The sequence below is a fragment of the Eulemur rufifrons genome, chromosome 8 (assembly GCF_041146395.1).
Source record: "Eulemur rufifrons isolate Redbay chromosome 8, OSU_ERuf_1, whole genome shotgun sequence".
Taxonomy (NCBI): domain Eukaryota; kingdom Metazoa; phylum Chordata; class Mammalia; order Primates; family Lemuridae; genus Eulemur; species Eulemur rufifrons.
In genome coordinates, this window is record NC_090990.1 from 24,581,762 (window position 1) to 24,608,051 (window position 26,290).

A 26,290-nucleotide genomic window follows, 5' to 3' on the forward strand; every position below is an offset into this window, starting at 1 on the left:
CCATAAAACACAATAACAAAGTGCTGATAATAATATAGCTTTTACTACTTTTGATGTTAAGTGACGTATGAACAGTTAAATTCATTGTAATCTTGTCATTTTTCTTTTATCCTTGTTCTTTGCAGAATGACTGAATTTCTCCCAGTAACTTTTGGTAATGGTATAAATGGTTGAAAAAGTAGCTCTAAACCTCATTTCTCCCTCCCCTGATTGCAGTATTTTGATGAGAAGGCAAGATACTTGAATCACCTGTTAATTTTCTTTGGTTGAACATTGGAACCTGAAGTTGGATTTAACTTCTTTGTGCTGTAAGCACTAATTCAAACTGCTGTCCCACCAATTAGTCCAAATTAGGGAAGTTTTTTTCCCTAATAGAAATAGCATTTCTAGTTTATGTTTTAATAGTTTCTTGAGGCACCTCTTGAGCCTCTTTGCCCAGTGTACCCTATACTTCAGCTCCAGTTACATTCTTGAATATATCATGTATTTTCTCCTATGCTTTCCTTTCCTCCTGCTGTTTCATTTGCCTGCATGTCATTTTCTCTTTGTATATGTGCCTGTAAAAGTACTTCTTATCCAATAATGCCTAACTCATAAACCTCTTCTACTCTGTCATTCCTAACTACTCTACATCAAGAATGAATTGTTTCCTTATCTATATTTCCACAACATTTTGTTCATGCCTCATTGTTTATAGTACTTATACGATATTATAGTTCTCTGTTTGTTTTACCTTACCTACTAGTGTAGGAGTTTCTTTAGGGCCAGATAGTATCTTATTCATCTTTGTATTCTTGGGGTCTAACCTGATGTAGTGAAAATAGTGATCTTTCAATAAATGTTCAATAGACATGAAGGAAAGCAGGTATACTATACCAATCCTTATATTATCTTCTGCCAATGCTAGGAAACATATGGTGGAAAGAACAAACCAGTATTGTTAAAAAGAACAACTATTTTGAATATTCATTATGTGCAAGGTTGTGCAAGGGTATACCGAATTTTTCAATATATGTGATTCAATATATATTTTCAATACTCTCTACAAAGAATATTGAACATTAGAGAGTTGTTTTTCTCAAGAAACATAATATTTAGTAGTAGAAGGGACATGACAAGTCAGGTAGTAGAAGTGTCAGTGACCAGGTGAATAACGTAAGAGATAATTTATAATTAAAGACAAAAGTAGAAGAGTTTGTCATACGGCAGTACAAGATTTCTTTCAGATGACTGAAACAGTGTGGTTTAGGGATATTTAGGAGAGAGATGATTTTTAACTTAGTGAACAGGGAAGGTTTTATAGAGAAGTGAATTTTGAACTGAGCTAAGTCTGGAAAACTATACAAAGATTAGGATAGAGGCGACTTGGAATAGAATAATTGGAAATGGGAGAGAACAAACACAAGTACTTTTCAGAGCATAGTGAATAAAGTAACCACTTTATTTAGGTTTGAGCAAGGAAGAACTGTGGGGTAAGGCAAAAAATTTGGTGGGGCCAGATTGTGCAAAACTTTGAGTGAAATTACCTTTTGGGTGTTTTGGGGACCCAGTTCACTCTAATGAGCATCTTTGTTGGAAAAGAGAGGTGATTATCAAATGATAGCTTTTGAGGTCACTCTTTCTAAGATTTGTTATTCATATACATGTGTTTGTTTGTTTTTTTTTTCCTTTCAATAGCTAATCAAGTTGAAGAAACATTACATACCCATTTACCACAAACCCCAGAAACAAACTTTAGGGTAAGTTTTCAGTGTGTATGTAGATTGCTGTATCTGTGGCAAGTGTCAAAGTTTTTCTTTATGTCACTTTCTGAACTATGACTATATGTGTTAGGTAGAGCACTGATATTTTTTTAATTTACATTATTATTTGGGTAAGGACATCTTTGGAGACATTCTAAAAAGCCTCAGCTCTTAGGTACTTTATTTTGGTTTTGGTATTTAGACCTATAGAACATTTACTTTTAGCATAGGGACTCTAATGAATGTCCATAGAGTTCTTCATATCCAATGAGCTTTCTTTGGGTGTTAAACCTGAAGAGGAATAATTTTAAAATCTGAATATTTATTAATCCTTTATATTGTGTTTTAGGATTCCAGCTACCCATTTGCCAATAAAGATTCCATTGGTTCGGAACTGGGGAATTCCTTTGCATCAAATATTAGAATTAAAGAAGAACCTTTGGATGATGAGTATGACAAAGCAATGGCACCACAGCAGGGACTACTAGACAAAATTAAAGATGAACCTGACAATGCTCAAGTAAACATTTCACCTTTTTTTCCCCCCTTCTTTTTGTTCCACACATGGAATTATTCATTTGAGAGAGGAAGTACTTAAAAAGTGAAGTAGTTTGTTGACAGGGTGAAAGGACACTGTTGAAGAAGGTTGAGGTGATTTGAATTACTTTGTAAGGCATGAGCAAGAGTTATATGAAACCTTTTCTGAGTAGTAATAAAGGTTTTTAGTCATCTTAGTTTCTTAATACCACTGTGATTTTTGCAATGCATTTCAGTGCACGATTAGCAAAAGGGTGAGTCTTCAAGGATTTTAGATACATGTAGTGAATATGGCTGAAGGTTTATGGTAGCTGGTGAGTCTGGTGTGATTGAGTTCATATAGAATAATAAACCTTTTGTAGTTACTCCTAATGAAAGACAGGCTATTTATGGATTTAAATGTTTTTCAGAAAGAGATAATGGACAGATTATCTTTAGAAGGGTTAATTGATTGAAGAACCAGTTCATTGGATTAGTGGGTAGAAGGTAAAGGAGGCTTTGATGAGAGACACATGAGTCCAAGTTTGAGCTCTATGAGTAATAAAGGTATAAAGGTAGTGCTCTGCTATTTCAGGGTTGCTCTGGAGGTAAAAGTCAATAGAGATCCTATAACTGTAACATTCTGAAATCAGCTAAATTATCCATGCAGTTAATGACATTGCAGTGGTTGGAATAGAAGAAAGAAGTTACATTAGATGTTGTAATCATTTTGAAATGTAGAGAGGTCCAAGAATACACAATAGCAACAATTACTTGAGGGTAGTCTATGTTTTGTACAGATGGCATGAATTCAAAGGATGAGAAATAAAGATAGTATGAATTAGATATTTCTCTGAGATGACATTTGATCTGGAAAAAGCTTACATTTTCCTGTCTTTCTGTTATATTAGGGAGTTTGAGAATGTGAGACTTCTGTGGAAGAGCATTTTTCATTCTGGTTTCTTTGAACAGGATTTCTCAACCTCGACACCATTGACATTTTGGGCCATATAGTTCTTTGTTGTGAGGAGCTGTCCTGTGCATTGCAGGATGTTTAACAGCATTCTTGGCCTTTACCTAGATGCTAGTAGCAACCTGCTCCCCTGCTAATTGTAAAAAAAATCATCTGCTATTGAGAACCACTGTTTTAGAGTAAGGAGATGGAAGAATAGGTGATTATAGAGGTAGGTGATTACTATAAGTCAAACTGATGCTCAGTTAAGCAAGAATTCCATGATGGCCAGTGGAAGGTAGATGTATTAGGGTAGTGATGGTAAAGCTGTAGGAGTTGGATGGATATGAGTGTAGCTGCTACAGAGAAGACAACAGTAGAAGGCATATGAAAATACTTGAATAGGAGGTAAACTGAAAGCATGTTTATGGAAGCAGGTAAACTGGAGATGTTGGATATCTGAATTAAGGATAAATAGATGTCCTGACACCCAAGGAAAGTTCATATGGCAATATATGCCTCAGAAGGACTACAACCATCTCTGTATACAGGGTAGATCTTGTGTCTCTTTTTCTGCCCCAATGTGGACATGGGAAATCCATAAGAAATCATAATGTTGGCAGGGTACCAAAGGCATCTCTTTCTTTTATAAATGACCCAGTGACACTTCCTTGGGACAAAAAGGCAATTATAGCAAAGACCAAATACAGTGGGGGTATAGGGCATTGGGAAGGTTATTAGCATTAATGTTTTCAGAACAATCAGAGGTTCCAGTGGCTGGAGAATATAACTGGGATGGAATGGATAGAAACACCTACATTTTTATACGCTTATTCAAAATCATAAAATGTTAAATATGACAGTTCATCATGCTTTTGGGGAGGGACTTCCCCAAAGGCTCACCACCTGATTGATTGGGCTCAAGAACCAGGCAGTAACGTCAGTAGGCCCTGGGCATCAGAACCAAAAGTATTCTTTACCCTGATCCCTCAATAAGGTAATTCCAGCGTGTGAATGGATAAAGCTCCGTTTTCACTGATCATTCCTCTCTGTTGTCAGCCATACTTATCCTGTAGGATCAGACCTTTGATAATTCTTCTATAAATCCCCTCCAGGAACTTAAAAACTGTAGATACCTGGTTCTTTCTTTCTTTTCTTTTTCTTGTATTTGCACCTCTCCCCTTCCTTTTCCCTCCTCCTCCTTCTCCTTGTTCCCTCCTCCTTCCCCTACCCCTCTTCTTCATTGTCTTGTTCTTTTAGGCATTTCTCCTCCATGGCCATTGGAAATCTATATTCCTTGCTTTTCAGTACTGCATGATGCTTTATTTACTCTTATTCATTTCCCGTGGACTCGGAAAAGGGAATTCCAGTGTGTTATTAGTTTCAAAAGCAGTACTATTAACGCTCATAGAATACTGATAGATTTTATAGTTGTGGTCAGCCTTTACTTTGACCATCAGTTACTATTAACTTTTCTTGTGATTCACTAAAATCATAGCTTTAGCTCATGATACCTTTTCAAAACCTCTGTTGGCTTTTCTATGTATTTAAACTTAGTAGTTTTGCTTTCAGCTCACTTCCTAATTCTCTTTTCTACACAATTCATTTTGGCCTTAATTTCTTTACTTTCCTATATAAATCACTAAGGTACTGAAATGTATGTACATATATTTAACTTCTTATACCCATTTGCTCTGGGTTATTTCTTCAGTTACGATTTTCTGGATTTGTTAGTCATCATCCTCCTGCCTCTGTTACTGGTGTAACACCATTTGGCTTCCCAATTTCATTTCTTCATTCTAATCCCCTTGCATGTTACTATATTATTATTTCTGTAGTATTTTTACAGTTATAGATACTTCTACATGTACTGCATTGCTTCATCCTCCTAACAACCCTATAAGATGGCTAGAGTAGAAGATATTAACCACATTTGTAGATGAGGGAGTTGAGATTGGTAGAGATTAAGTTAGTCACTTAAGGCCACATGAACAAGAAGGAGTCATCTGGGGTAATAATTAAAGTCTTATTTTTATTAGTCTACCAATCTTTCTGTAAATAAAAGTTGTTTAGTTTTTTTAAATGCCTAGAGAGGGTTTTAAAATAGAAACTTAAAGAAATCCAGAGACCTCATTTTCCCTTTTCTCCTTTTCTATAGGTTCTAAAAACTAGACAGTCAGTAAATACAATATTAAAATCATGATTTTTTTCTTCTTGCTCATAATAATAGGGAGAGCTAATCTGTAATCTCTCATTGGAATAAATAGATTAAGATGGGAAAGCAAATGAACTAATTGTCATAGTAGTGAGTCATACAATCTTGGAAAGTAGAATGCAGTAATTCAAATGTTGGGGCTTTGTTTAGTTATGTTAAGTTAATTTGGCTATAGAAACTGTGTTCTTCATTTCTAAAATACTTTCTGGGATATTAATGTGGATTTTCATTTGTGGTAAACAAAGGGAAGGTAAAAGTATTGGTAAAGGATTCTGTTGCTTTGTTTTTGACGCTTGTGTTTTTCTGCTACTGAAAGCTTTTGGGTCATCAGTCAGATATTTCTCAAAAAACATTTTTTTTATTAATTATTTGCTAGTCACTGATTTATCAAATATTTGTAAAATTAGTTATCATGGGGGAATACAAATGTAAACCAAACATGATTCTGCCTTAAACTTGAAGGTATTCTGGAAGATACAAGCAGTACTTACTATATACTTTTTTTACTGTATTACATATGTAACATGTACTAGAGGCTTAAGGAATGTGTCAGAAGTTTGGAATAGCTGTCACAGAGGATAAAGAGAGCTGACTAGAGACGATTAATGTATGCCAGTGAATATTGATTATTTCTAGAGTTTTCTGAAATTAAAATAAATTTTTTATTTACTGGAAATTTGCTTTATAGTTACTATATAACAAAGGAATGTCAGGGTTATTCAAAATTAGAAAATCTTTTAATGCATATATTGCATCAGCAGATGAAGTAAGAATGTCTGTATAGTCACTTTATTAGATGCCAAAAGACATCTCATGTAATTCATTATGCATTTCTTATAATAGATACTCTCTTGATCATGGTAAGGAAATACTACTTCAGATCAATAACAGTCATTGAATTTGAAAGTAAAATGGTGGAAACCTTCTGTTAATAATTCCTAAAAGAATACAGATTACTGATGTCAGCATTATTATTTAACTTTGGATTTTCAACCTAATACATGTTAAAGAAATTAGAAGAAAAAATAATGGAAAAGGGGAGATAAATTATCATCATTTGCTGGTAAGGATCTTTATTGGAGAATTAATAGAAGTCATGAAAGTTTAGTGGAGTACCTAGTTGAATTACAGGTATATAAAAGATAGCAATATTTCTATAAATCAATTTCCCAGTTAGATGATACAATGAAAAAGATATACTATTCCCAGCAGTAAGCAAAAAGTACTTATGTCAGATGAAAGACAACTTGAGTGAATGGAGAGGCCATGTTTTTAAAATGTAAGAAATATTATGAATATGTCAGTTATTTTTAAATGAAGATATAGTTTTGATAACAATTCTGATGAAAATATTAATGGTTAGGTTCTGGAATTTTGAAGGAGAATAATAAACATGCACATATACAGATTTATTACACATAGATTCTAAACAAATAGTTGGAGAGGTTGATAGTGGCAAACCCTGTAAAATTGTTAAACATCCCATATCATTAGGATAGTGCAGTATCATAAGATTAGTCAGGCTGATAATGATATAGAAGAGATAGCCTGAAAATAGACATTTCCAGGAATTTGATACATCAATGGCAAATGAAAGGAATTCACTATCTATTTAGAGAAAGAAAAAGAAAAATGTTAATTATATGTCAAAATGAATAAATTATAAATGGACTAAAGCAGGGGTTGGCAAATTATCAGTGGTTGGCAAAATCCAACCCACCCATTTTTTGTTTTGTTTTTGTTTTTCCACCTACTGCTTTTATAAATAAAATTTTATTTGAACATTGCCACATTCATTCATTTACATATTGTCTATGGGTGCTTTTGCTCTACCAGGGCAGAATTGAGTAACTGGGACAGAGACCATATGGCCTGCAAAGTCGAAAATATTTACTATCTGGCCCTTTGCAGATAAAGTTTGCTGACCCCTGGATTAAAGGACTGTATTATAAACAATGAAACCACTTTCTTATTATTTTATTATGGAACTAAAACTTTGTAAGAGATAGAAGAAATCACAAAGGTAAAGATTGTCAGATTTTTTGGCATAAAAATAGAAACTTCAGTACATAAAGTTTTTAACTCAAAGTACATATTGAGGAAATGTTTATAACATGCTACTCAGGGTTAATGTTGTTACATTATAATGAACTTTTGTAAATGAACATAAATTGAAACTGGGGAAAGACTTTAAATGGCCTTTTTTCATAAATTTCTGGAGTATATATAATTAAGGACAGTTTTTGGGTGGGGTTGAATAATCTGCCCTTATGTATCCAAAACCTTTACTATGTACCTTTTAACCTAGTAATTGAGAATCCTTTCCTTAGGACATAATCCTGAATATGGGAGTATGAGTATTCACAAAGATACTCATCATGACATTATTGATTGTATGAAATGTGTTGAAATATTAAATGGACCAACTTTCAGTTGTGGTTATATAATCTCAGTGCCATGCAAAGACCACTGGAGCCTGAGGCAAAAGGAAAAAACTAGCAATACTTATCCTGTCTTTATGTAATGTTTTGATATTTTGTTCAGCGTAGATTTTTGCATAAATTTTGAGTTTTAAAAATACTGTGTGAAAATGCCGTCATTGATTATTGAGGTTTTTGACAACCTCTTAATTTTGTGTCTGAGGCAGAAGCCTCTCTCACCTAACCCCAGTCACATCTCTGTAATCTGATATGTCTCTTAAATAATACTTATTTGTATTTCTCAAACTGGAGTAATGTGCTGACACCCCCACTACAAAAAAGAAGATACATGTGAGATGCCCCAGAATTCCAAGGAGTTTGCAGGGTTTTGCAAGTTTCAGTGTGATAAACAATACATTAAAATAAAAGTTAAATCTATTACTTAATGATTTCACAATTCAGTAGTATAATTGTAAAAAGCAAACAACAGCACTGAAAACTTATAGTAGAACTCAGTTATATGATGGTTATTCATGACTTAAAATGCACTTAAAAATCATTGAAATAAAAACAATTTAAAAAATACTTTCATAGAATTTTCAGACTACTTAGACCTCAGGGATTCTTGGACTCCAATTTTAGAAATGCTGGTATAGTTAGCCATTAGAAGTTATTTTGGGGTAAGAGGTAATAATATGCAAAAGTTCAAATGACTGAAGTGAACAAAACGTCAGTTTTTAAGAATGGTATATTTAGTATAATTGCAAGTATATAAAGAAATAAAACCTCTGAATAGAGGTGGGGAAAAGACTGGAAAGAAATATACCCAAAGAATAACTAACAGTGGTTGTTTTGGGGTGATGAAAATATGATTAGAATTTTTTTCTGATTTCTACTTACCTAAATTTTCTTAGTGATTGTGTATTACTTTTATAATAAATAGTAACTTATAATACTGTAAAATTTAAAAAAACAATTGATAAGTATCTCATAGTGCCATAGGCTAATTAGATAGCTACTTTCATTTTTTTCCTCTTAATCTCCCAGCATATACAAACATTATACTTGTATTGTAATTATAGTTTCCTGTTTGTATTTTATTATTTTTTATTAATGTTAATGTTGTAAACATTTTTTACCTCTATATAGCAATAGTAAAATGTCTTGAATGTCTGGATGTCTTAAGGTATTTATTCTTTTTTGTGTGTATTTATTTTTTTCTTTTTTAAAGGAGTATAGTCATGGCCAACAGCAAAAAACTCAAGAGGGGGAACTGAAAATTAGTGCTGTGTTTTCAGTCAGTGGCAGCCCTCTTGGTAAGAAACAGACCTGAATAAATGAATTGTATTTATTTTGACCAATATGAATGAGAGGAAGTTCTACTTGTATTAATAATCTAGACAGTTCTCTCTGCCCATTTAGAATGCCTTTAATTGTATATTGCATAATTACTATTGGGTTTTGAGACTAGCTCTAGAAGAGAAAGAAAATGCATACATGAAACTCATGGTAAAAAGTAAAACATTTTTTTCTTTCAATTTTTTTTAAGCTCCACAGTTGACTACTGGCTTTCAGCCCTCACTGGCATCATCTGGCATGAATAAAATGCTTCCTTCAGTTCCAGCCACTGCTGTTCGAGTTTCCTGTTCTGGTTGTAAAAAAATCCTACAAAAGGGGCAAACTGCTTATCAGAGGAAAGGGTCTACTCAGCTGTTCTGCTCTACACTGTGCCTCACTGGATATACAGTTCCATCTGCCCGCCCACCGCCGCCTCTCACCAAGAAAACTTGTTCAAGTTGCTCAAAGTATAGCAGAATTCTAAGTTATCTTTGTATTTCGTTTCTTTTAACATACTTTGTTTTTTAGCTTATGTATTATGTTTAATTTTCTATGTGTCTGGTTTTTTTTTTTTTTTTGAGAAATACGTTATTTTTAGTCTACTTTCAGTTATTGCTTTTTAGTCTTTTCTGGGTGCTTAGCGCTCAGCTTTTTTTTTTTTTTTTTTTGCTTTAAATATTGTGCCTTTTATATATGAAGAAGTATTTTTGAAACCAACCCTTCCATTCTTGTTGAGATGCCTTGTATAACGAAAAGTACACATTAAGGGGTATTATATTACCACAGTATTTTATCTTGTAACTGTAGGCAATAGATACTTAAATTCAACAAATTATAATTTAAAGTTATATTTCTTGTTACATAATTGGAATTTATTTAATTTTTTTTAACTTTAAATGGCTTCCAGTGTTTATATTTTTATCTTCTCAATATCTCTGAACTGCTTCAGAGGGTTCATTGCAATGTTTAGTAACAAAAAGGGGCATGACCATATGACAATAATAAGGTTTTCTTGATATATTTGAGGAATATGAACTAACTTTGACTAATGTTATAAGGTGATTGTTAGAAACTGTTTAAATGAGTAAGTCAGAAAAGAGGAAAAATGTTCTTGTTTTGAAACATGTTGGCTTTTTGTTATCAAGCCACTCAAACTATGATTTATTTGTTACTTTATGGATTAGTATTTGTAATTCCTCACGTAGGATGCAGTCTTTTCTCTGTCTAGAAAGGGAAAAAGATACTCCCTCTTCTGGTTCAGTTAGATAAGAGACTTTAGAGAGTAATTTGAATATGGTTAGAAGCTTTTCTGGAAGTAAGTTATATGCACATCCTTTATGCTTCATTTCTTTGAAATTCCAAAAGGGTGAATTTTGGTTGTATTTGAAGTAGTAAAATAGTTTACATATATACCATAAATTATATGTCCAAGTGTAGATTGGACTTTAGTTTCCTTTGGAAGTTCTATTTTCTTTGTAACATTGCTGCTGTTTAAAAGAACAGCAACAAAAACTTCTGCAACTTTTTGTTTTGGGATTTTCTTTTAAGCTAATATTGTTAACATAATCTTTTGAATAGTTTCAGTGGTAACAAATTTTTATCCCCTAGGGTCTATTTAATGTTCACATGTAGCTAAAAGCCATTTAGAACAATGTATATTGATTAAAAGGTAAGTTGAAATACTTCATATTAATTTTTGTTCAAAATGAAATTTGATTAAATAATAAGATTGGTGTTTTGTGACTTATAATTTCTTTGGTGAAGAAATTTCTAAAAGGGAAATTTTAAAAAATATATCTTTTTTAAAAATTTTTTATTTTTGAAGAAAATTTCTGTAGAAGTGGGATCTCACCGTGTTGCCCAGGCTAGCTTTTAAAATCCTGGCCTCAAGCGATCCTTCCACCTTGGCCTTCCAAAATGCTGGGATACAGGTGCGAGTGACCATGCCCAGCTAAAAATATATATCTTTGAGTTATGTTATGATTGTTAGAATAAGTAGTATTCCAAGGCTATTTTGAGTGATAGATTTTGCTTATTTTCCTTTTATTTATTTCATTAGACTATAAACCATGAGGAGGTGGTTGGGGAGGGTGCTGGGGAGATGTGGGTCAAAAGATACAAAATTTCAGTTAGGAAGAATAAGTTCAAGAGCTCTATTGTACAATATGGTGACTATAGGTAATAATAAATTGTATTGTTGAAAAATGCTAAGAGGGTAGATATAAAATGTTCTCAACCACAAAAATAATAACTATATAAGGTAATGTTTATATTAATTAGCTAGATTTAGTATTCCACAATGTACATGTACAGGTTGAATATTGCTGATATTAAGTGCTTGGAACCAGAAGTGTTTCAGATTCCAGATTTTTTCAGAGTTTGGAATATTTGCATTATACATATTCACTGGTTGAGCATCTCTGATCAGAAAACTCAAAATCTGAAACGTACCAGTGAGCATTTCCTTTGAGCATCATGTTGCTGCTCAAAAATATTTCAGATTTTGGGAGCATTTTGCATTTCCAGATTAGGGATACTTAGCCTGTACATCAAAACATCATGTTGTACATGGGTAAATATTGAGTTTTATTTATCTATCTATCTGTCTAATGACTCTAACTTAAAAAAGCTATTCTTATTACTATATAGTGCAATTTATATGCTGAAACTATTAACTGGTTTCCACATAATGTTTTTGGAAGTTTAGTAAAAATAGACTTCATTTATACTGTTCAAATTGTAAAACATGTTTAAAAACAAGTACTTAGATATATATCACGTCTCTAATTTCTGCATTCCAATGTGTATTCATTGTGGGATTCTAAGATTAAGTCAGCTTGAAAAATATACTTTTCATAGTTTTTTTTCTTGTTTCCTAGTTTGCCATGAAATGATTTCACATGACAACTTCCTTTTATGCCTTCTTTATTTAATTCTTACGTTAGGGATCAAGACTCTAAAATTTCAGTGGTGTTTCTCCTTTTATTATAATAGTCATAGATTTTTTTTTTTCCAAAGATTTATCAATTACTTTCAAAATGGCCATAGAAAACTCAGATAAGTTTTAACATACATGTGCTCTTTCTGGTTTTTTATTTATTATTCTTTTTCATATATGTTACTCTTCATCTAAATTTATCATGTCCCTTTGCCTTAGTTTTGTCTAGAGACGGGTTATTTTTACCTACATGTCATCTTATCTATATCTTATGTAATTCATTTGTTCTTTAAGATTATATTTCTCTTGTCATATTTGGTTTTATCCATTATCCAACAAATTTTCCATTTTTCTAAACCTGTTATTCCTTGACTCTTAATTCTTCTACCATTTCATTCACTTATTCTTTTACCTTTTTTATTCCTTACTTTTTTTCATTCACCCCATTCTGGTCTTGCAAGTGCTTCTTACCTGCATGTCTCCTCAGCCTTTTCTTCTTCATTTTCTTTCTTAGTAATACTTTTCCACCTCCTATCTTTTTTTCTCTTGTTGCTTCAGTCCTCAACCACTGATCAATTTTTTCTTTGTACTCCAATTTACTTCCTGAACTACCCTTTCATTTTCTGTTCACTTTACCTTTCCTTCCCTTTTTACCCTCTTGTTTATACATTTGTTGCAATAGTTTGGTATAATTTGGTTTATCTGATTGTAAAATTGCTGAATTGGATGTACCTAAAATATAAGGAAATTAAATTCAAAGACGCTAAAAGATTTGCTCAGAGTCACATAGCTTGTTAATTTCAGCATGTACATTGACCATAGTCTATATGATCAAACAGGTTTAATTTGTAAATCAGTTCCTGTAAGAAAGGTTTCAGTTTAATTTGAATGGGCAGACACAGAAAAGATTTCCTTCCTGTTAGCTACTGCCATTTTTGTAGACTAATAGAAATATAGCAGCAGCACTTAGGTTAAAAGAAACTCACTAGCTATTCAGAATAACAATTTTATATTTATTAATCTTTTGTTAACCATATCTCTTAGCCTTGTGAACATAACCTAAAATTTGAAAGTATTTTGGTTGTCATTTAATTTTTAGATTTCCTTAATAATAGGGACCTAATAATTTGTTTTTTAAAAACAGCTATCTCATATTCTACATAAAAGAGGTAATTTGGAGGATAATTTTGTTAATACTGTTAGAAAAGCCAGCTTCTTGGTATAATGGTATTCAAAGAAATAACTGTTTCTGGATTGTATGTTCCATTTCTGAATTTTCAGTAACTGGAATGAGATTGCTGCTTCTCATTCTGGCATAAGATCTAAGCTACTACTACAATAAAATGTAATCTAACTGGACTGCAAGCATACTGAGAGCAATGAAAAATACCTACTTTTATATTTTCATTGACTTGTTCCATGCTGCTCCCATTCCTTACCTCCTTAACCTTGTAGAAAACTCCTATTTAAGATACAGCTAAAATTTCACCTTTTTTTGGGTGGCCTTTCATGTCACATATGATCTGAAATAATTATTTCTTCATTTATATTCCTATAGTACAGTATTCATATGTTTTTCAAAATTATTTATACTATTAATTTTAAGAATGCTTCTGTTACAATATTTTATAAATCATTTGTCTGTTTGTCCCAGTAACTGTGAGCTCCTTGAGCATGTGCATGGACTGTATCTTGACTCAGGATTTAACTAGTGCCTGGCTCAGTACAACTGCTCAGTGTGAAATACATTAAAACTTAGTTTTTAAAATACTGTAAAGGCAAGAAAATACAGAGAACAAAGCAGTCTAGAGCTGCTAAGTATGGAAGATGACAAGGTATGGAGTTGTGTATTACAGTATGGCATAATATCAGGTGTTCCTCATGATAATTTCCCATTATGTTTACTATTATCTTTTATGGAAGCTGAGATACTTGTTCAGGCATACCTTGGAGATATTGAGGATTCATTTCCAGACCACCTCAATAAAGCAAAAATCTCAATAAAGCACGTCACATGAATTTTTTGGTTCCCCAGTAAATGTAGAAGTTATGTTTACCCTACTCTGTAGTCTATTAAGGGTGTAATAGCATTATTTCTTAAAAAAAAGAAAAAAAAAGTACATATCTTAATTTAAAATACTTTATTGCTAAAAAATGCTAACAACCATCTGAACTTTTAGTGAGTCCTAATCTTTTTGCTGGTGGGAGGCCTTGCCTCATTTTTGATGGTTTCTGACTCATCAGGGCAGTGGTTGCTAAAGGTTGGGGTGGCTGTGGCAATTTCTTAAAATATAACAGTGAAGTTTTCTGCATTGATTGACTCTTCACAAAAGATTTCTGTGTAATATGCAATGTTTTGATACCATTTTACCCACAGGAGACCCTCTTTCAAAGTTAGAGTCAGTCTTCTCAAACCCTGCTGCTGCTTTACAAATTAAGTTTGTATAACATTCTAAATCCTTTGTTGTCATTTCAACAGTGTTCATAGCATCTTCAACAGGAGTAGATTCCATCTCAAGAAACCACTTTCTTTGCTCATCCATAAGAAGCAACTCCTGGCTGTGCGTGGTGGCTCACGCCTGTAATCCTAGCACTCTGGGAGGCCAAGGCGGGCGGATTGTTTGAGCTCAGGAGTTCGAGACCAGCCTGAGCAAGAGCGAGACCCTCGTCTCTACTAAAAATAGAAAGAAACTATATGGACAGCTAAAATATATATAGAAAAATTAGCTGGACATGGTGGCACATGCCTGTAGTCCTAGCTACTTGGGAGGCTGAGGCAGGAGGATCGCTTGAGCCCAGGAGTTTGAGGTTGCTGTGAGCTAGGCTGACGCCATGGCACTCTAGCCCGGGCACCAGAGTGAGACTGTCTCATCCATTCAAGTTTTATCATGAAATTGCAGCAGTTCAGTCACATGTTCAGACTCTACCTCTAATTCTAGTTCTCTTGCTATTTCTACGACATTTTTACTTCCTCCACTAAAGTCTTGAACCCCTGAAAGTCATCTATGAGAGTTGAAACAAACTTCTTCCAAACTACTGTTAATGTTGACATTTGTATCTCTTCCCATGAATCTTGCATGTTCTTAATGATGTTTTGAATGGTGAATCCTTTCCAGAAGGTTTTCAATTTACTTTGCCCAGATCCATCAGAGGAATCACCCTCTATGACAGCTATAACCTTACAAAATGTATTTCTTAAATAATAAGACTTGAAAGTTGAAATTACTCCTTGATCCATGGGGTGCAGAATGGAAGCAGCAGGCATGAACTCAACTTTAATCTCCTTGTATATCTCCATCAGAAGTCTTGGGTAACCAGGTACATTGCCAATGAGCAGTAATATTTTGAGTGGAATCTTTTTTTCTGAGCAAGAGGTCTCATTAGTGTGCTTAAAATACTAAGCCATGCTGTAAACAGATGTGTTGTCATCCAGGCTTTGTTGTTCCATTTATAGAGCACAGGCAGAGTAGATTTAGCATAATTCTTTAAGGGCCCTGGGATTTTCGTGTGGTAAATGAGCATTGGCTTCAAGTTAAAGTCACCAGCTACATTAACCCGTAATAAGAGAGTCAGCCTGTCTTTTGAAGCTTTAAAGCTAGGCATTGATTTCTCTACCTATGAAAGTCCTAGATGGCATCTTCTAATATAAAGCTGTTTCATCTACATTGAAAAATCTGTTTAGTGTAGCCACTTCCGCTAATGATCTTAGCTGTATCTTCTGGATAAATTGCTGCAGCTTCTACATCAGCACTTGCTGCTTCACCTTGCACTTTTGTGTTATGGAGATGGCCTCTTTCCTTAAACTTCGTGAGCTAACCTCTGCTAGCTTTAAATTTTTCTTCCACTGCTGTCTCATTTCTCTTAGCCTTACTAGAATTGAAAAGCATTAGGGCTTTGTTCTGGATTAGGCTTTGGCTTAAGGGAATGTTGTAGCTGGTTTGGTCTTCTATCCAGACCACTAAAAATTTCTCCATTATCAGCATTAAGACTTTCGCTTTCTTATCACTTGTGTATCCACCTGAATAGACCTTTTAATTTCCTTCAAGAACTTTTCCTTTCCATTTACAACTTGATTAATTGACACAAGAGGCCTAGTCTGCAGCCTGTCTTGGCTTTCGATATACCTTCGTCACTAAGCTTAATCATTTCTAGTTTTTGATTTAAAGTGACAGATGTGGGACTCTTCCTTTCCCTTGAACACTTAGAGGCCTTTGTGAGGATATTATTTGGCCTACTTTTAATATTGTTGTGTCTCAGGTAATAGGGAAGCCCAAGGAGAGGGAGAGAGACAGGAATGGCCAGTTGGTGAAACAGTCAGAACACACAGAATGTTTATGAGTTATGTTCATCATCTTATATGGGCATGGTTTATGGTGACCTAAAACAATTACAATACTAATATCAAAGATCATTGATCACAGATCATGACAACAGATATAATAATAATGAAAAAGTTTGAAATATTGCAAATATTACCAAAATGTGAGACGGAGACACAAAGCAAGCAAATGCTGTTAGAAAAATGGCTTGATATGGGGTTGCCAAATACCTTAAATTTGTTAAAAAACACATTATTTGTGAAGTGCAATAAATGAGGTATGCCTATAATCTTTTCTTTAAAAAGTATTAGTGTAAGTTTAAGATGCAGGAATGAATATAACAGTTAATATTAACTATTATGTGGGTATATACTCATGAGAGGTACTGTTTAGAAAATCCCAGCAATTTGAAAAATTAGTTTTTAAAATGGTTTCCACTTAAACTACCTGGCAAACTACTTAGAAAGAATGGTTTGGTGGTGGGATTGGGGTTTAAGTGGTAGGAAGCCTTCATAATTAGAGTTTTAATCTTCATAGCCTTTGCTACTAATGCTTATGAATTAAATTATTTAGACATGGAAAAGTTAGATTTTATATAGCCATGCTAGAATGTATACTGTGTAGTTTAAAATGTATGTTTAATTTTAAAAGATACTGGTTTTTAAGTATTTCAAGTGTACCATAGTATTATTTTTAAAGAATGTTTTGAAAATATAAATAATGCTAACGAAGAAAATTAAAATCTCCTATAATCCTACCTGTAAAAGTAATGAATGCTAAACATTTGATGTATTTCCTTTTAATCTTTGAAACATACTAATTCTCACAACAGTTTTAAGAAGTAGGTGGTATATTAATTCCATTTTATAGAAAAGAGCCTAAGGATCAAAGCAACTTACAAGCAATATCCAAGAAAACTCAGGTTTTTAAATTTAAATTTCAGTGCCTTTTCCCTACAGCGTAATCACCTTTGTTTTCTTTGGTTATTTTAGCTCACAAAAAGGAAAGAAATGAATTACACTGTGTCTTATTTTATCATTGTTCTTATTTTTAGAGACATTTTAAATCCAAAGGATGTGATCAGTGCCCAGTTTGAAAATACTACCACTAGTAAAGATTTTTGCAGTCAGTCATGTTTGTCAACGTACGAACTGAAAAAAAAACCTATTGTTACCATAAATACGAATAGTATTTCAACCAAATGCAGCATGTGTCAGAAGAATGCTGTTGTAAGTTACCTTTTTACTTTATTGTGGGGAGGAATCTAATGTTTATGCTTAAAATACAGCTTTTGATGTTCTCTGCTTATTGTTTCTATGTTGTTTTTTAATCCTAGATTCGACATGAAGTTAATTACCAGAATGTGGTACATAAACTTTGCAGTGATGCCTGCTTCTCTAAGTTTCGCTCTGCTAACAACCTCACCATGAACTGTTGTGAGAACTGTGGGGGTTATTGTTACAGTGGTTCTGGACAGTGCCACATGCTTCAGATAGAGGGACAGTCTAAGAAGTTCTGTAGTTCAACGTGTATCACAGCATACAAGCAGGTACATCACCATATTTAATCCTTTGTTCATTTCAGGGGGGTCTAAATTTTTTAGTGGGAATTATTTATGAAAATGTTTTTTCATAATTGCTTATTTGCTTAACTCATACTCTTTACATATAAATCGTATTTGTCAAGTGAATGTGTGAGTGTGTGTCAAGTACTTTTATAGAGTTCTATAAGTAGCAGTTTTCATACATTTGTTCATGCATTTGAAATACATAGTTTTAGGATATGGATTTTTTTTTCAAATGTGATTTATATTTTTGAATAACATATTGAAAATGCAAAAAAGTAGTAGTGTATCTCTCAGAGATACCCAGTCCTTTTCTTCTAATGTGTAGCCTTCTAATCTTTGAAATAACATTTTGATTCGCATATATGCTTTTTATTTGACATAGAAAGGTCCAACTTGCATATGTATTCTTGAAATTGGATCCACATAATTAAAATTGCAAACCAGAAAATCAAAATCCTGACATTAATTGTTATAGTAACAGGTTTTTCCTTGTCTTCATGAAATAGGAGAAAAATAGATGTGAGTTGTATTATTTTGTGAATTAATGAGGTTCACAGAGGATGAACTGAATGAACACTGTACAACAAATATCTTTTATGTAGTTTTGTGTGTATTAGATATATGTTTTGTTAGTAAATTTTGATCAAATGTTAAAGTTGATAAACCTAAAGGAATAGTAAGTACTTTTTATGTTTTTAATTTTACAATGGTTCCCTGTTTCAGTGCATTTTCTGATCATTCTTTTTCTTAGAATAGTGGATTTTTATTTTTATTTTTTTTAAAAGAAAAAAAAAAAACTTGACCATAAAACATAGTCAGTTATATGAAATAGTGTATTTTTATACAGTCCACCAAAATTGGTGAATTTAATAGTGTCAATTGGAAATTTTCTAATAAGTTGTTCTTAAAACTTTATAGTAATTTTGGCATTTCAACATTATATAATGTTTCAGTTTATTTCTTCTTAATGTAAAAGCACATTAAAAGGTCTTAGCTTTACTATTTATTCCTTATTTGTGCTCTCATAGGGAAAAAAAATCCCAGTATCTTCATGTGTATTTCTTTGTCCAAAAGACTGTTCTTTTCCTGATATTGTATCAGGTACTAAAAGTTACTTGGATTCAGTTCATTGAAAGATGATTCATAGTCCACAAAATGAGGAGAAATAGGATGAAGCACCTTAATTTTAAACTTATTCATTACTTTTTTTCCTTTTTTTTTTTTTTGAGAACAGGATCTTGCTGTATTGCCTGGGCTAGAGTGCGGTGGCATTATCATAGTTCACTGCAACCTCAAACTCCTGGGCTCAGGCAGTCTTCCTGCCTCAGCCTCCCAAGTAGCTGAGACTATAGGCGTGTGTACATCACCATGCCTGGCTAATTTTTAAAAAATGTTTTTTGTAGAGACGGTGTCTGTCTATATTGACGAGGCTGGGCTGGAACTCCTGGGCTCAAGTGATCCTCCTGCCTTGGTGTCCCAAAATGCTGAGATTATAGGCATGAGCCACTATGCCCAGCCAGTGTTTTCATTACTTTTAATTTAGCCCAAACCTATTAAGTTTCTCATGTATTATATTAATACATACCTTGGTAGAGAAAGAACTGGAATTTAGAAGTAAGGCAGATCTGGATTTGATTCCAGACTTTCTGTTCAAGTATGATTTTACCTCAGGCAAAGCAGTTAATCTCCCTGAGTCCCAGTTTTCCTGTGTGTAAATGGCTATAGTACCACCCATGTCACTGGGATGATTTTAGGGTTATATAAAGTAAGAATGAGAGAGCACCTCATATGGAATCTGGTACATTGTAGATGGTCATTTCTGCTGCTTTTCTTTCTTCCTTACATATAATTCATTCAAACATTAGATGTAATTCCTGTTTTGAGGAGGAAAATAATTTATGTCTTCTTGAGAAAATAGACATACAACAAGTAAATAGCAATGCCATGATCAAAGTCTTAGTTGGTACAGTGGGCCATAGAGGAAGCATTGTCAGCTCTACTTGATAGGGAAAGATGAGACTATCAGCAAAAGCTTTACAGACATAACTCTTGACTCAGGTCTTAAAAATGAAGTTTGTGTTTGCAGACCTTACCAGGGAGGAAAGGGATATGGGGTTGGAGATTTAGAAGACATTCCAGAATTCAGGAATATGTTTACTTTTAGTATGTATCTATGTTAATATCAAGTCTTACAAATTTGTCCTTTAAGAGGCGGGAGATATCTTAAAATCTCCTAATTGGTGCTAGACATACTTTGTAAGTTATTCTGAATGTGTGACATGTTAATTATATTTAGCATTTTTTGCTGTGGAATCCCTAATTGGGTGTAGATTTTACAGACTCTGTTTATGTTTAGACACTTATGATATCCATGGTTTGTTCCCACTTTATTGCTATAGAGTACTCATTAGTGGTAGAATACTTGACAATTAGCTTTTTAATATGTTTATCAGTTTCCCTAAAGTCACATTTTATTGTTATATACAGCACCTTTGGGGAGTGCTTCCAATTTTTAGGATAGTATAATATGAGGGCATGAACTCCCTGCTGTGTTTTAAAAATTGTTAAACTATGACTAGAGTGTGGTGGCTCACACCTGCAATCCCAGCACTTTGGGAGACTGAGGTGGCAGGATTGCCTGAGGCCGGGAGTTCATGACCAGCCTGGCAACATACCGAGACCCCCCCCCCCATCTCTACAAAATGTAAAAAAAATTAGCTGGGCATGGTGGTACATGTCTGTAGTCCCGACTACTTGGGAGGCTAAGGCAGAAGTATCGCTTGAGCCCAGGGGTTTGAGGTTACAGTGAGCAGGGGTTTGAGGTTACAGTGAGCTATGATTGTGGCACTTCACTCCAGCCTGGGTAACAGAGTGAGACCATGTCTCTAAAAAAAGAAAAAGTAATGTTAAAAAAAAAAAAGATTGTGAAAGTATGGTTATAACCAATTAATTACTAGGTTATAACTAGCATAATTTTTAATGAAATAGAATAGAATGGGAGATATCAAAGTGTATCACATGTTGTCATGATACATATTGCTCTGTAAGACTTTTTTCAGTTTTACATACATATATATTACACAGATGCAAAATCTCCAGAGTATGTGTTTAAGGGGTCACTTTGTAAAATTTATTTCTCATTGAGAATTGTAATCATGAAAGTTTGAAACACACTGATTTAAAATATTTCAACAGCATTTAATGTAAACATTTCAAAGAATTATGCTTTCACTAGGAATTTGGTAAAAATGAATGTTGTTTTATTCTCTTAATAGAAATCAGCCAAAATTACACCATGTGCGCTTTGCAAATCATTGAGATCCTCAGCAGAAATGATTGAAAATACCAATAGCTTGGGGAAAACAGAGCTTTTCTGTTCTGTTAATTGCTTATCTGCTTACAGAGTTAAAATGGTTACTTCTGCAGGTAATATTGGTTTCATAAACTATGAAATGTAATAATTGAAAAAATTAGGGTTATTTGTTTATATGGTATGGATTATTCTCCAAATTTAGTTGATTTTTTTAAGGCAAATTTAAAATATTTCAGATTTTTGTTGTAAAATATTACCTATTATCTTGATTACTTATTTACTTATGTGTATTTAAGCATTAAACCCTTACCACTGGAATTTCATATGGCTCTTTAATGTATTTTCTTTATTCATACCTGATTTATTTTAAGAGTCATTTATTTTGTAGTTTCAGGGTAGACTGTGACTACTTTTAATTAAAAAGTTTTTAATGTTAGTTTTTGCCTATATGTGACATGAGTGAGATGATTGAGGTTAGTTTCAGTTCCTGCAACTTAATGTGGCCCTTGAATTTTTGTATAGTGTATAATTATTTCTCATATATTTGTGTACATTTGTATATATTACTTATTAGTTTTTATTTTGATTTGCTAAGGTGTACAAGTTCAGTGTAACAGTTGTAAAACCTCAGCAATCCCTCAGTATCACCTAGCCATGTCAGATGGAAGTATACGCAACTTCTGCAGCTACAGTTGTGTGGTAGCTTTCCAGGTATGGCTTCAGAAATCTTCCTCTTCTTCAGTCAGTAAGACACCTACTATAGTAATGTAAACTTATTAGGTGTTTGCTAGTGCCTGGATTGTCTGAGTTTCTATTTCAGTTCTATTAAACTTGCATTCTTTATCCTGTATTTGGAGGTATGTCATTTAACTACCTTCTATAAAATTAAATAGTACTATTATCACCCACATTATCTATTGGGAGGATATTATTTTTAAAGATTATTAGTGAAATTATTTTATTTGGTCATAAATGAGACTTCCCCCTATTTAGTTGTAAGTTACTCAGAGGCAGGAATTTCACAGCCATACATGTGTTCTTATATGCCTAGAACTGTGCTTGGTATATATAAGCACGCAATACTTATTTGTCTGAACAAATGATTTAACTGATTTTTTTTTTTTGCTGTTTTGTCTTTTTTAGAATTTATTCAGCAAACCAACTGGAATGAATTCTTCAGTAGTGCCCCTCTCTCAGGGCCAAGTAATTGTAAGCATCCCCACAGGTTCAACAGTGTCAGCAGGAGGAGGCAATACCTCTGCTGTTTCTCCCAATTCTATCAGTAGCTCTGCCGCAGCTGGTCTCCAGCGCCTTGCAGCCCAATCCCAGCATGTTGGGTTTGCACGAAGTGTGGTGAAAATCAAGTGTCAACACTGTAACCGTCTTTTTGCCACAAAACCAGAACTTCTTGACTATAAGGTAAAGTATAGGTTCATGAAAAGGGTTTGAGTGTATCTGTAAAATTATTTTTAGCTTTTCCTTTCTCAAAATTGTGCCATTTGTTTTGAAAGTAACAGGAATGAGGATTTATATAAGGCAAACCAAATATTTAATTAGTACTTAATGATTATTTCTTTGCAGGGTAAAATGTTTCAGTTCTGTGGCAAGAATTGTTCTGATGAATATAAGAAAATAAATAATGTAATGGCAATGTGTGAATATTGTAAAATTGAGAAAATTGTAAAGGAGACTGTGCGATTCTCAGGTGCTGACAAGTCATTCTGTAGTGAAGGTAAAGATAGAAGATTATTTTACTGAGCATGTTGGTTGTTTTAAAAGTAGCTGATGATTCAAGGTATTAATATGTAAGTTTATTATTTTATCCTTTATGTATCATGCTAAAGCCTTTTTTATTTGTTTATACTTAGTTCATTCTTTTTTGGTCTAGTCTTTTAACATTATATAGATATTAAAATGAAGTGAAAGATCCTCAGAGTATAATGCAGAAGAAGGTGATATGTTTAACGTTTATTAGGTAGATGGGAAACTCAAAGATCTTTTAAGTTCTTGCACTTATTTCTAAATGGAATGCCTTAAATTATAGTAGCATCCTAAGTTTATATTTTTATTGTTTTAAACAGCCATTGTGTTTCTGAATATATATTATGTGAATATGCAAATCAGTATGAGGTAGATTGTTTTCTTTATTTAGATGACTATTTTGGTCATCTAGAATGTTTTGAATTACTCTAAAACTGCACAAGGTTGGCCTTTTAGACCAGTGGCTTTCAAACGTTTCACCACTGCATAAAACAAGAAATACATTTTACATTGTGACCCAGAATATTTTCACATACCCAAATAAAACAAAAGTTTCATTACAGTAAACTTACTATATATGATGGAGTTTAATATTTTCTACTTTGTCCTATCCTGTGTTATTTCATTAAAAGAAAAAATGCTAGTTTTGATCCTCTAAATTAATCTCTTGATCTGCTAATTGCTCAGGACCCAAGTGTAAAAACTTTGTTCTAGGTCATTTAAATTAAAGACGTAGATAATTAATATTTTTCCCTAATGTTAAATTTATCTTTCCGATTTTTAGGTTGCAAATTGCTTTATAAACATGAGTTGGTAAAACACTGGGGAAATCACTGTAAAATGTGCAGTTATTGTTTACAGACATCTCCCAAATTGGTACAGAACAATTTGGGGGGAAAGGTGGAGGAGTTCTGTTGTGAAGAATGCATGTCCAAATACACAGTGTTGTTCTATCAGGTAAATATAATTCACATTCCTGGGTTTTTGAGTTAAGGCATAAATTATTCCCTTTTTTAATTTCATGTTGTATGAAGGACAATTTAATGATATAAAACTTTTAAGTATTTGTTTTATACTCTAGCAATTAATATAAGATTTAGGAAGACTTTAATGTCCTTGAAATCTTATTCCTTCTGTTTTGATTTTCTATAGGAGACATATCAGTCTTAAGACATCAAAATATTTAACATTATTTTATTAATTTATTTAAATGATATGAATTTGTCTTCTGAAGTCTGAGGAAGATAGGCCTTATTTTCACTTCACTTTGTTTCTTAATTGCTATTTATTGGGGTCTCTATAGTATTTACATCATTTTAAAAAATTATTTAATATAAAATCACTAATAGTAAATATTTACCATTTTAAAATTGTCAACCTTCGATTTTATGATCTAAATTGTAAGTTAATATCCTCATTTGTTTTGTGTGTCCTGTTTTTAAACTCTGTCAGACCCCAGATAATTTGTTTCTCCCTCCTTTACTATATTCTTTTTCTTTTTCAGATGGCCAAATGTGATGGTTGTAAGCGACAGGGTAAACTCAATGAGTCCTTGAAATGGCGAGGAGAAATGAAACATTTTTGTAACCTACTTTGTATCTTGATGTTCTGTAATCAGCAAAGTGTATGTGACCCACCTTCACAAAACAGTGCAGGTAAAATTAAACTTAAGTAATGAACGGGGTCTTTTGTCAATACCAGGAACTCTAACTACTGATCTACAGATCAGAAACTGTAAACAGTTGTCAGTAATTTTATGAAACATCAATTTCCTTTTGTTCAAATGGCATTAACATTTAGATCCTTTTTAATTGAACACCTAAGATTAAAGCCATGTAAAAATAAAAATGAGTTTTTAGGTTTCTCTTGAGCGTATTGAATCAAATAAACTCTGTAAGAACTTTATGGGAAAGGATAATAGTTAATGTTTTGTAATTGGGTGTAATTAGCTTCCTTATAAAAGACTGAGACTACTTACATAACAAAGGACATGAAGTCTAAATCACATAGCTTTTTAAATATACCATATGCTTAGTTAGGCCATTTAATCTCAGAAACTTTATGGTTTAAAAATAAAACTAGTACCATCCTAAAAGCTACAGTACCTTTAAGTGTAGTCTTTTTACAGATAGAAGCAAGATCTACAAGAGCCTATTCCAGAAGCTTTAAAAAAATCCTTTGTATATGAAGGCAGGGTTTAAGGAGCACATTAGGCTTGAAATGTCCATCGAATCTACCATGTGTTCTTTATTGGGATTGTACCTTTGGGGATTTTTGTTGTTGGTTTTTAAGTGGGACTATTTGTTGCATTTTTACACAAAGATGAAGAACATGGAAGACTTTCAAATTTCACTGATGAAAAAAAATAGAAAACCCCAGTTAATCCTGAAGCAACTTTTTGCTCCAGCAGAAATTACTCAAACCTGAAAGCATTGTTTAACTTCTGTGAGATGTTGAATTCTGTGTGTGTGCATATAAATTATACGAGGTTTCCTTATTTTTGTTTATTTTAATCAGCAAGTGTTTCCATGGCTCAAGCTGCTTCATCAGGGCCCCCATCTCTGAGAAAAGATTCAACCCCAGTTATAGCTAATGTGGTATCATTGGCAAGTGCTCCTGCTGCTCAGCCCACAGTGAATTCTAACAGTGTCTTACAAGGTATGGCTTGATTTGAAAACATGTAGCTAGCCTTTTTGAGTTGAATACAGTGGTTCTCTAACTTTTTTCCATCAGTTTTTATTTTCTTATGTTTGACACATTCATAATAGGACTGGTGGTGCACTGCAGGCTGCTAGGGCATTGAATAGTGTTTTCACAAGTTCTGTATCTCTTTTTCTCATATTTTAGTATTACTAGTCTCTTTCATTGAATTAAATTAAAGTAATACTTGTTCTTAATATGAGGCTTTGTGTTTGTGGACTGATAATCAGCTTTTAATGCTAATGTTTAAATAATTGTAAAATATCCTAAATATATGTTTTAATTTATATCAAGGTGCAGTTCCAACAGTAACAGCGAAAATCATTGGGGATGTAAGTTTTATTATTTTTATTGGTATTGTCACTGTATTTATTTTTCATTTTTATGCAGTATGAATGTCTGAGTTAATTTGCCTGCTTTTATTCTTTACTATATAAAATTTCATGAACTCATTTAATCTTTTTTCAGGAATAGTATTTTCTGGTTATTTAAATAGATCTGTTAGGTAT

At 33.1% G+C, this 26,290-nt stretch overlaps 1 protein-coding gene across 3 annotated transcripts in view; it reads left to right on the plus strand.

Moving 5' to 3' along the window:
- ZMYM4 (zinc finger MYM-type containing 4) overlaps positions 1 to 26,290 on the plus strand; it is a 144,345-nt gene that overhangs the window by 84,997 nt on the left and 33,058 nt on the right. For 2 of the 3 annotated variants that reach the window (XM_069479748.1, XM_069479747.1), the window contains exons 4-17: positions 1,678 to 1,739; positions 2,092 to 2,262; positions 9,077 to 9,161; positions 9,395 to 9,650; positions 17,495 to 17,669; positions 17,777 to 17,989; positions 21,283 to 21,433; positions 21,916 to 22,031; positions 22,464 to 22,739; positions 22,902 to 23,052; positions 23,866 to 24,038; positions 24,586 to 24,736; positions 25,599 to 25,739; positions 26,076 to 26,113. In XM_069479748.1, the coding sequence (XP_069335849.1) occupies positions 1,678 to 1,739; positions 2,092 to 2,262; positions 9,077 to 9,161; positions 9,395 to 9,650; positions 17,495 to 17,669; positions 17,777 to 17,989; positions 21,283 to 21,433; positions 21,916 to 22,031; positions 22,464 to 22,739; positions 22,902 to 23,052; positions 23,866 to 24,038; positions 24,586 to 24,736; positions 25,599 to 25,739; positions 26,076 to 26,113 (2,159 nt within the window). Of the gene's footprint in view, positions 1 to 1,677; positions 1,740 to 2,091; positions 2,263 to 2,689; positions 2,766 to 9,076; positions 9,162 to 9,394; positions 9,651 to 17,494; positions 17,670 to 17,776; positions 17,990 to 21,282; positions 21,434 to 21,915; positions 22,032 to 22,463; positions 22,740 to 22,901; positions 23,053 to 23,865; positions 24,039 to 24,585; positions 24,737 to 25,598; positions 25,740 to 26,075; positions 26,114 to 26,290 lie in introns of all 3 variants that reach the window. The other variant, XM_069479750.1, reaches the window with a different exon arrangement.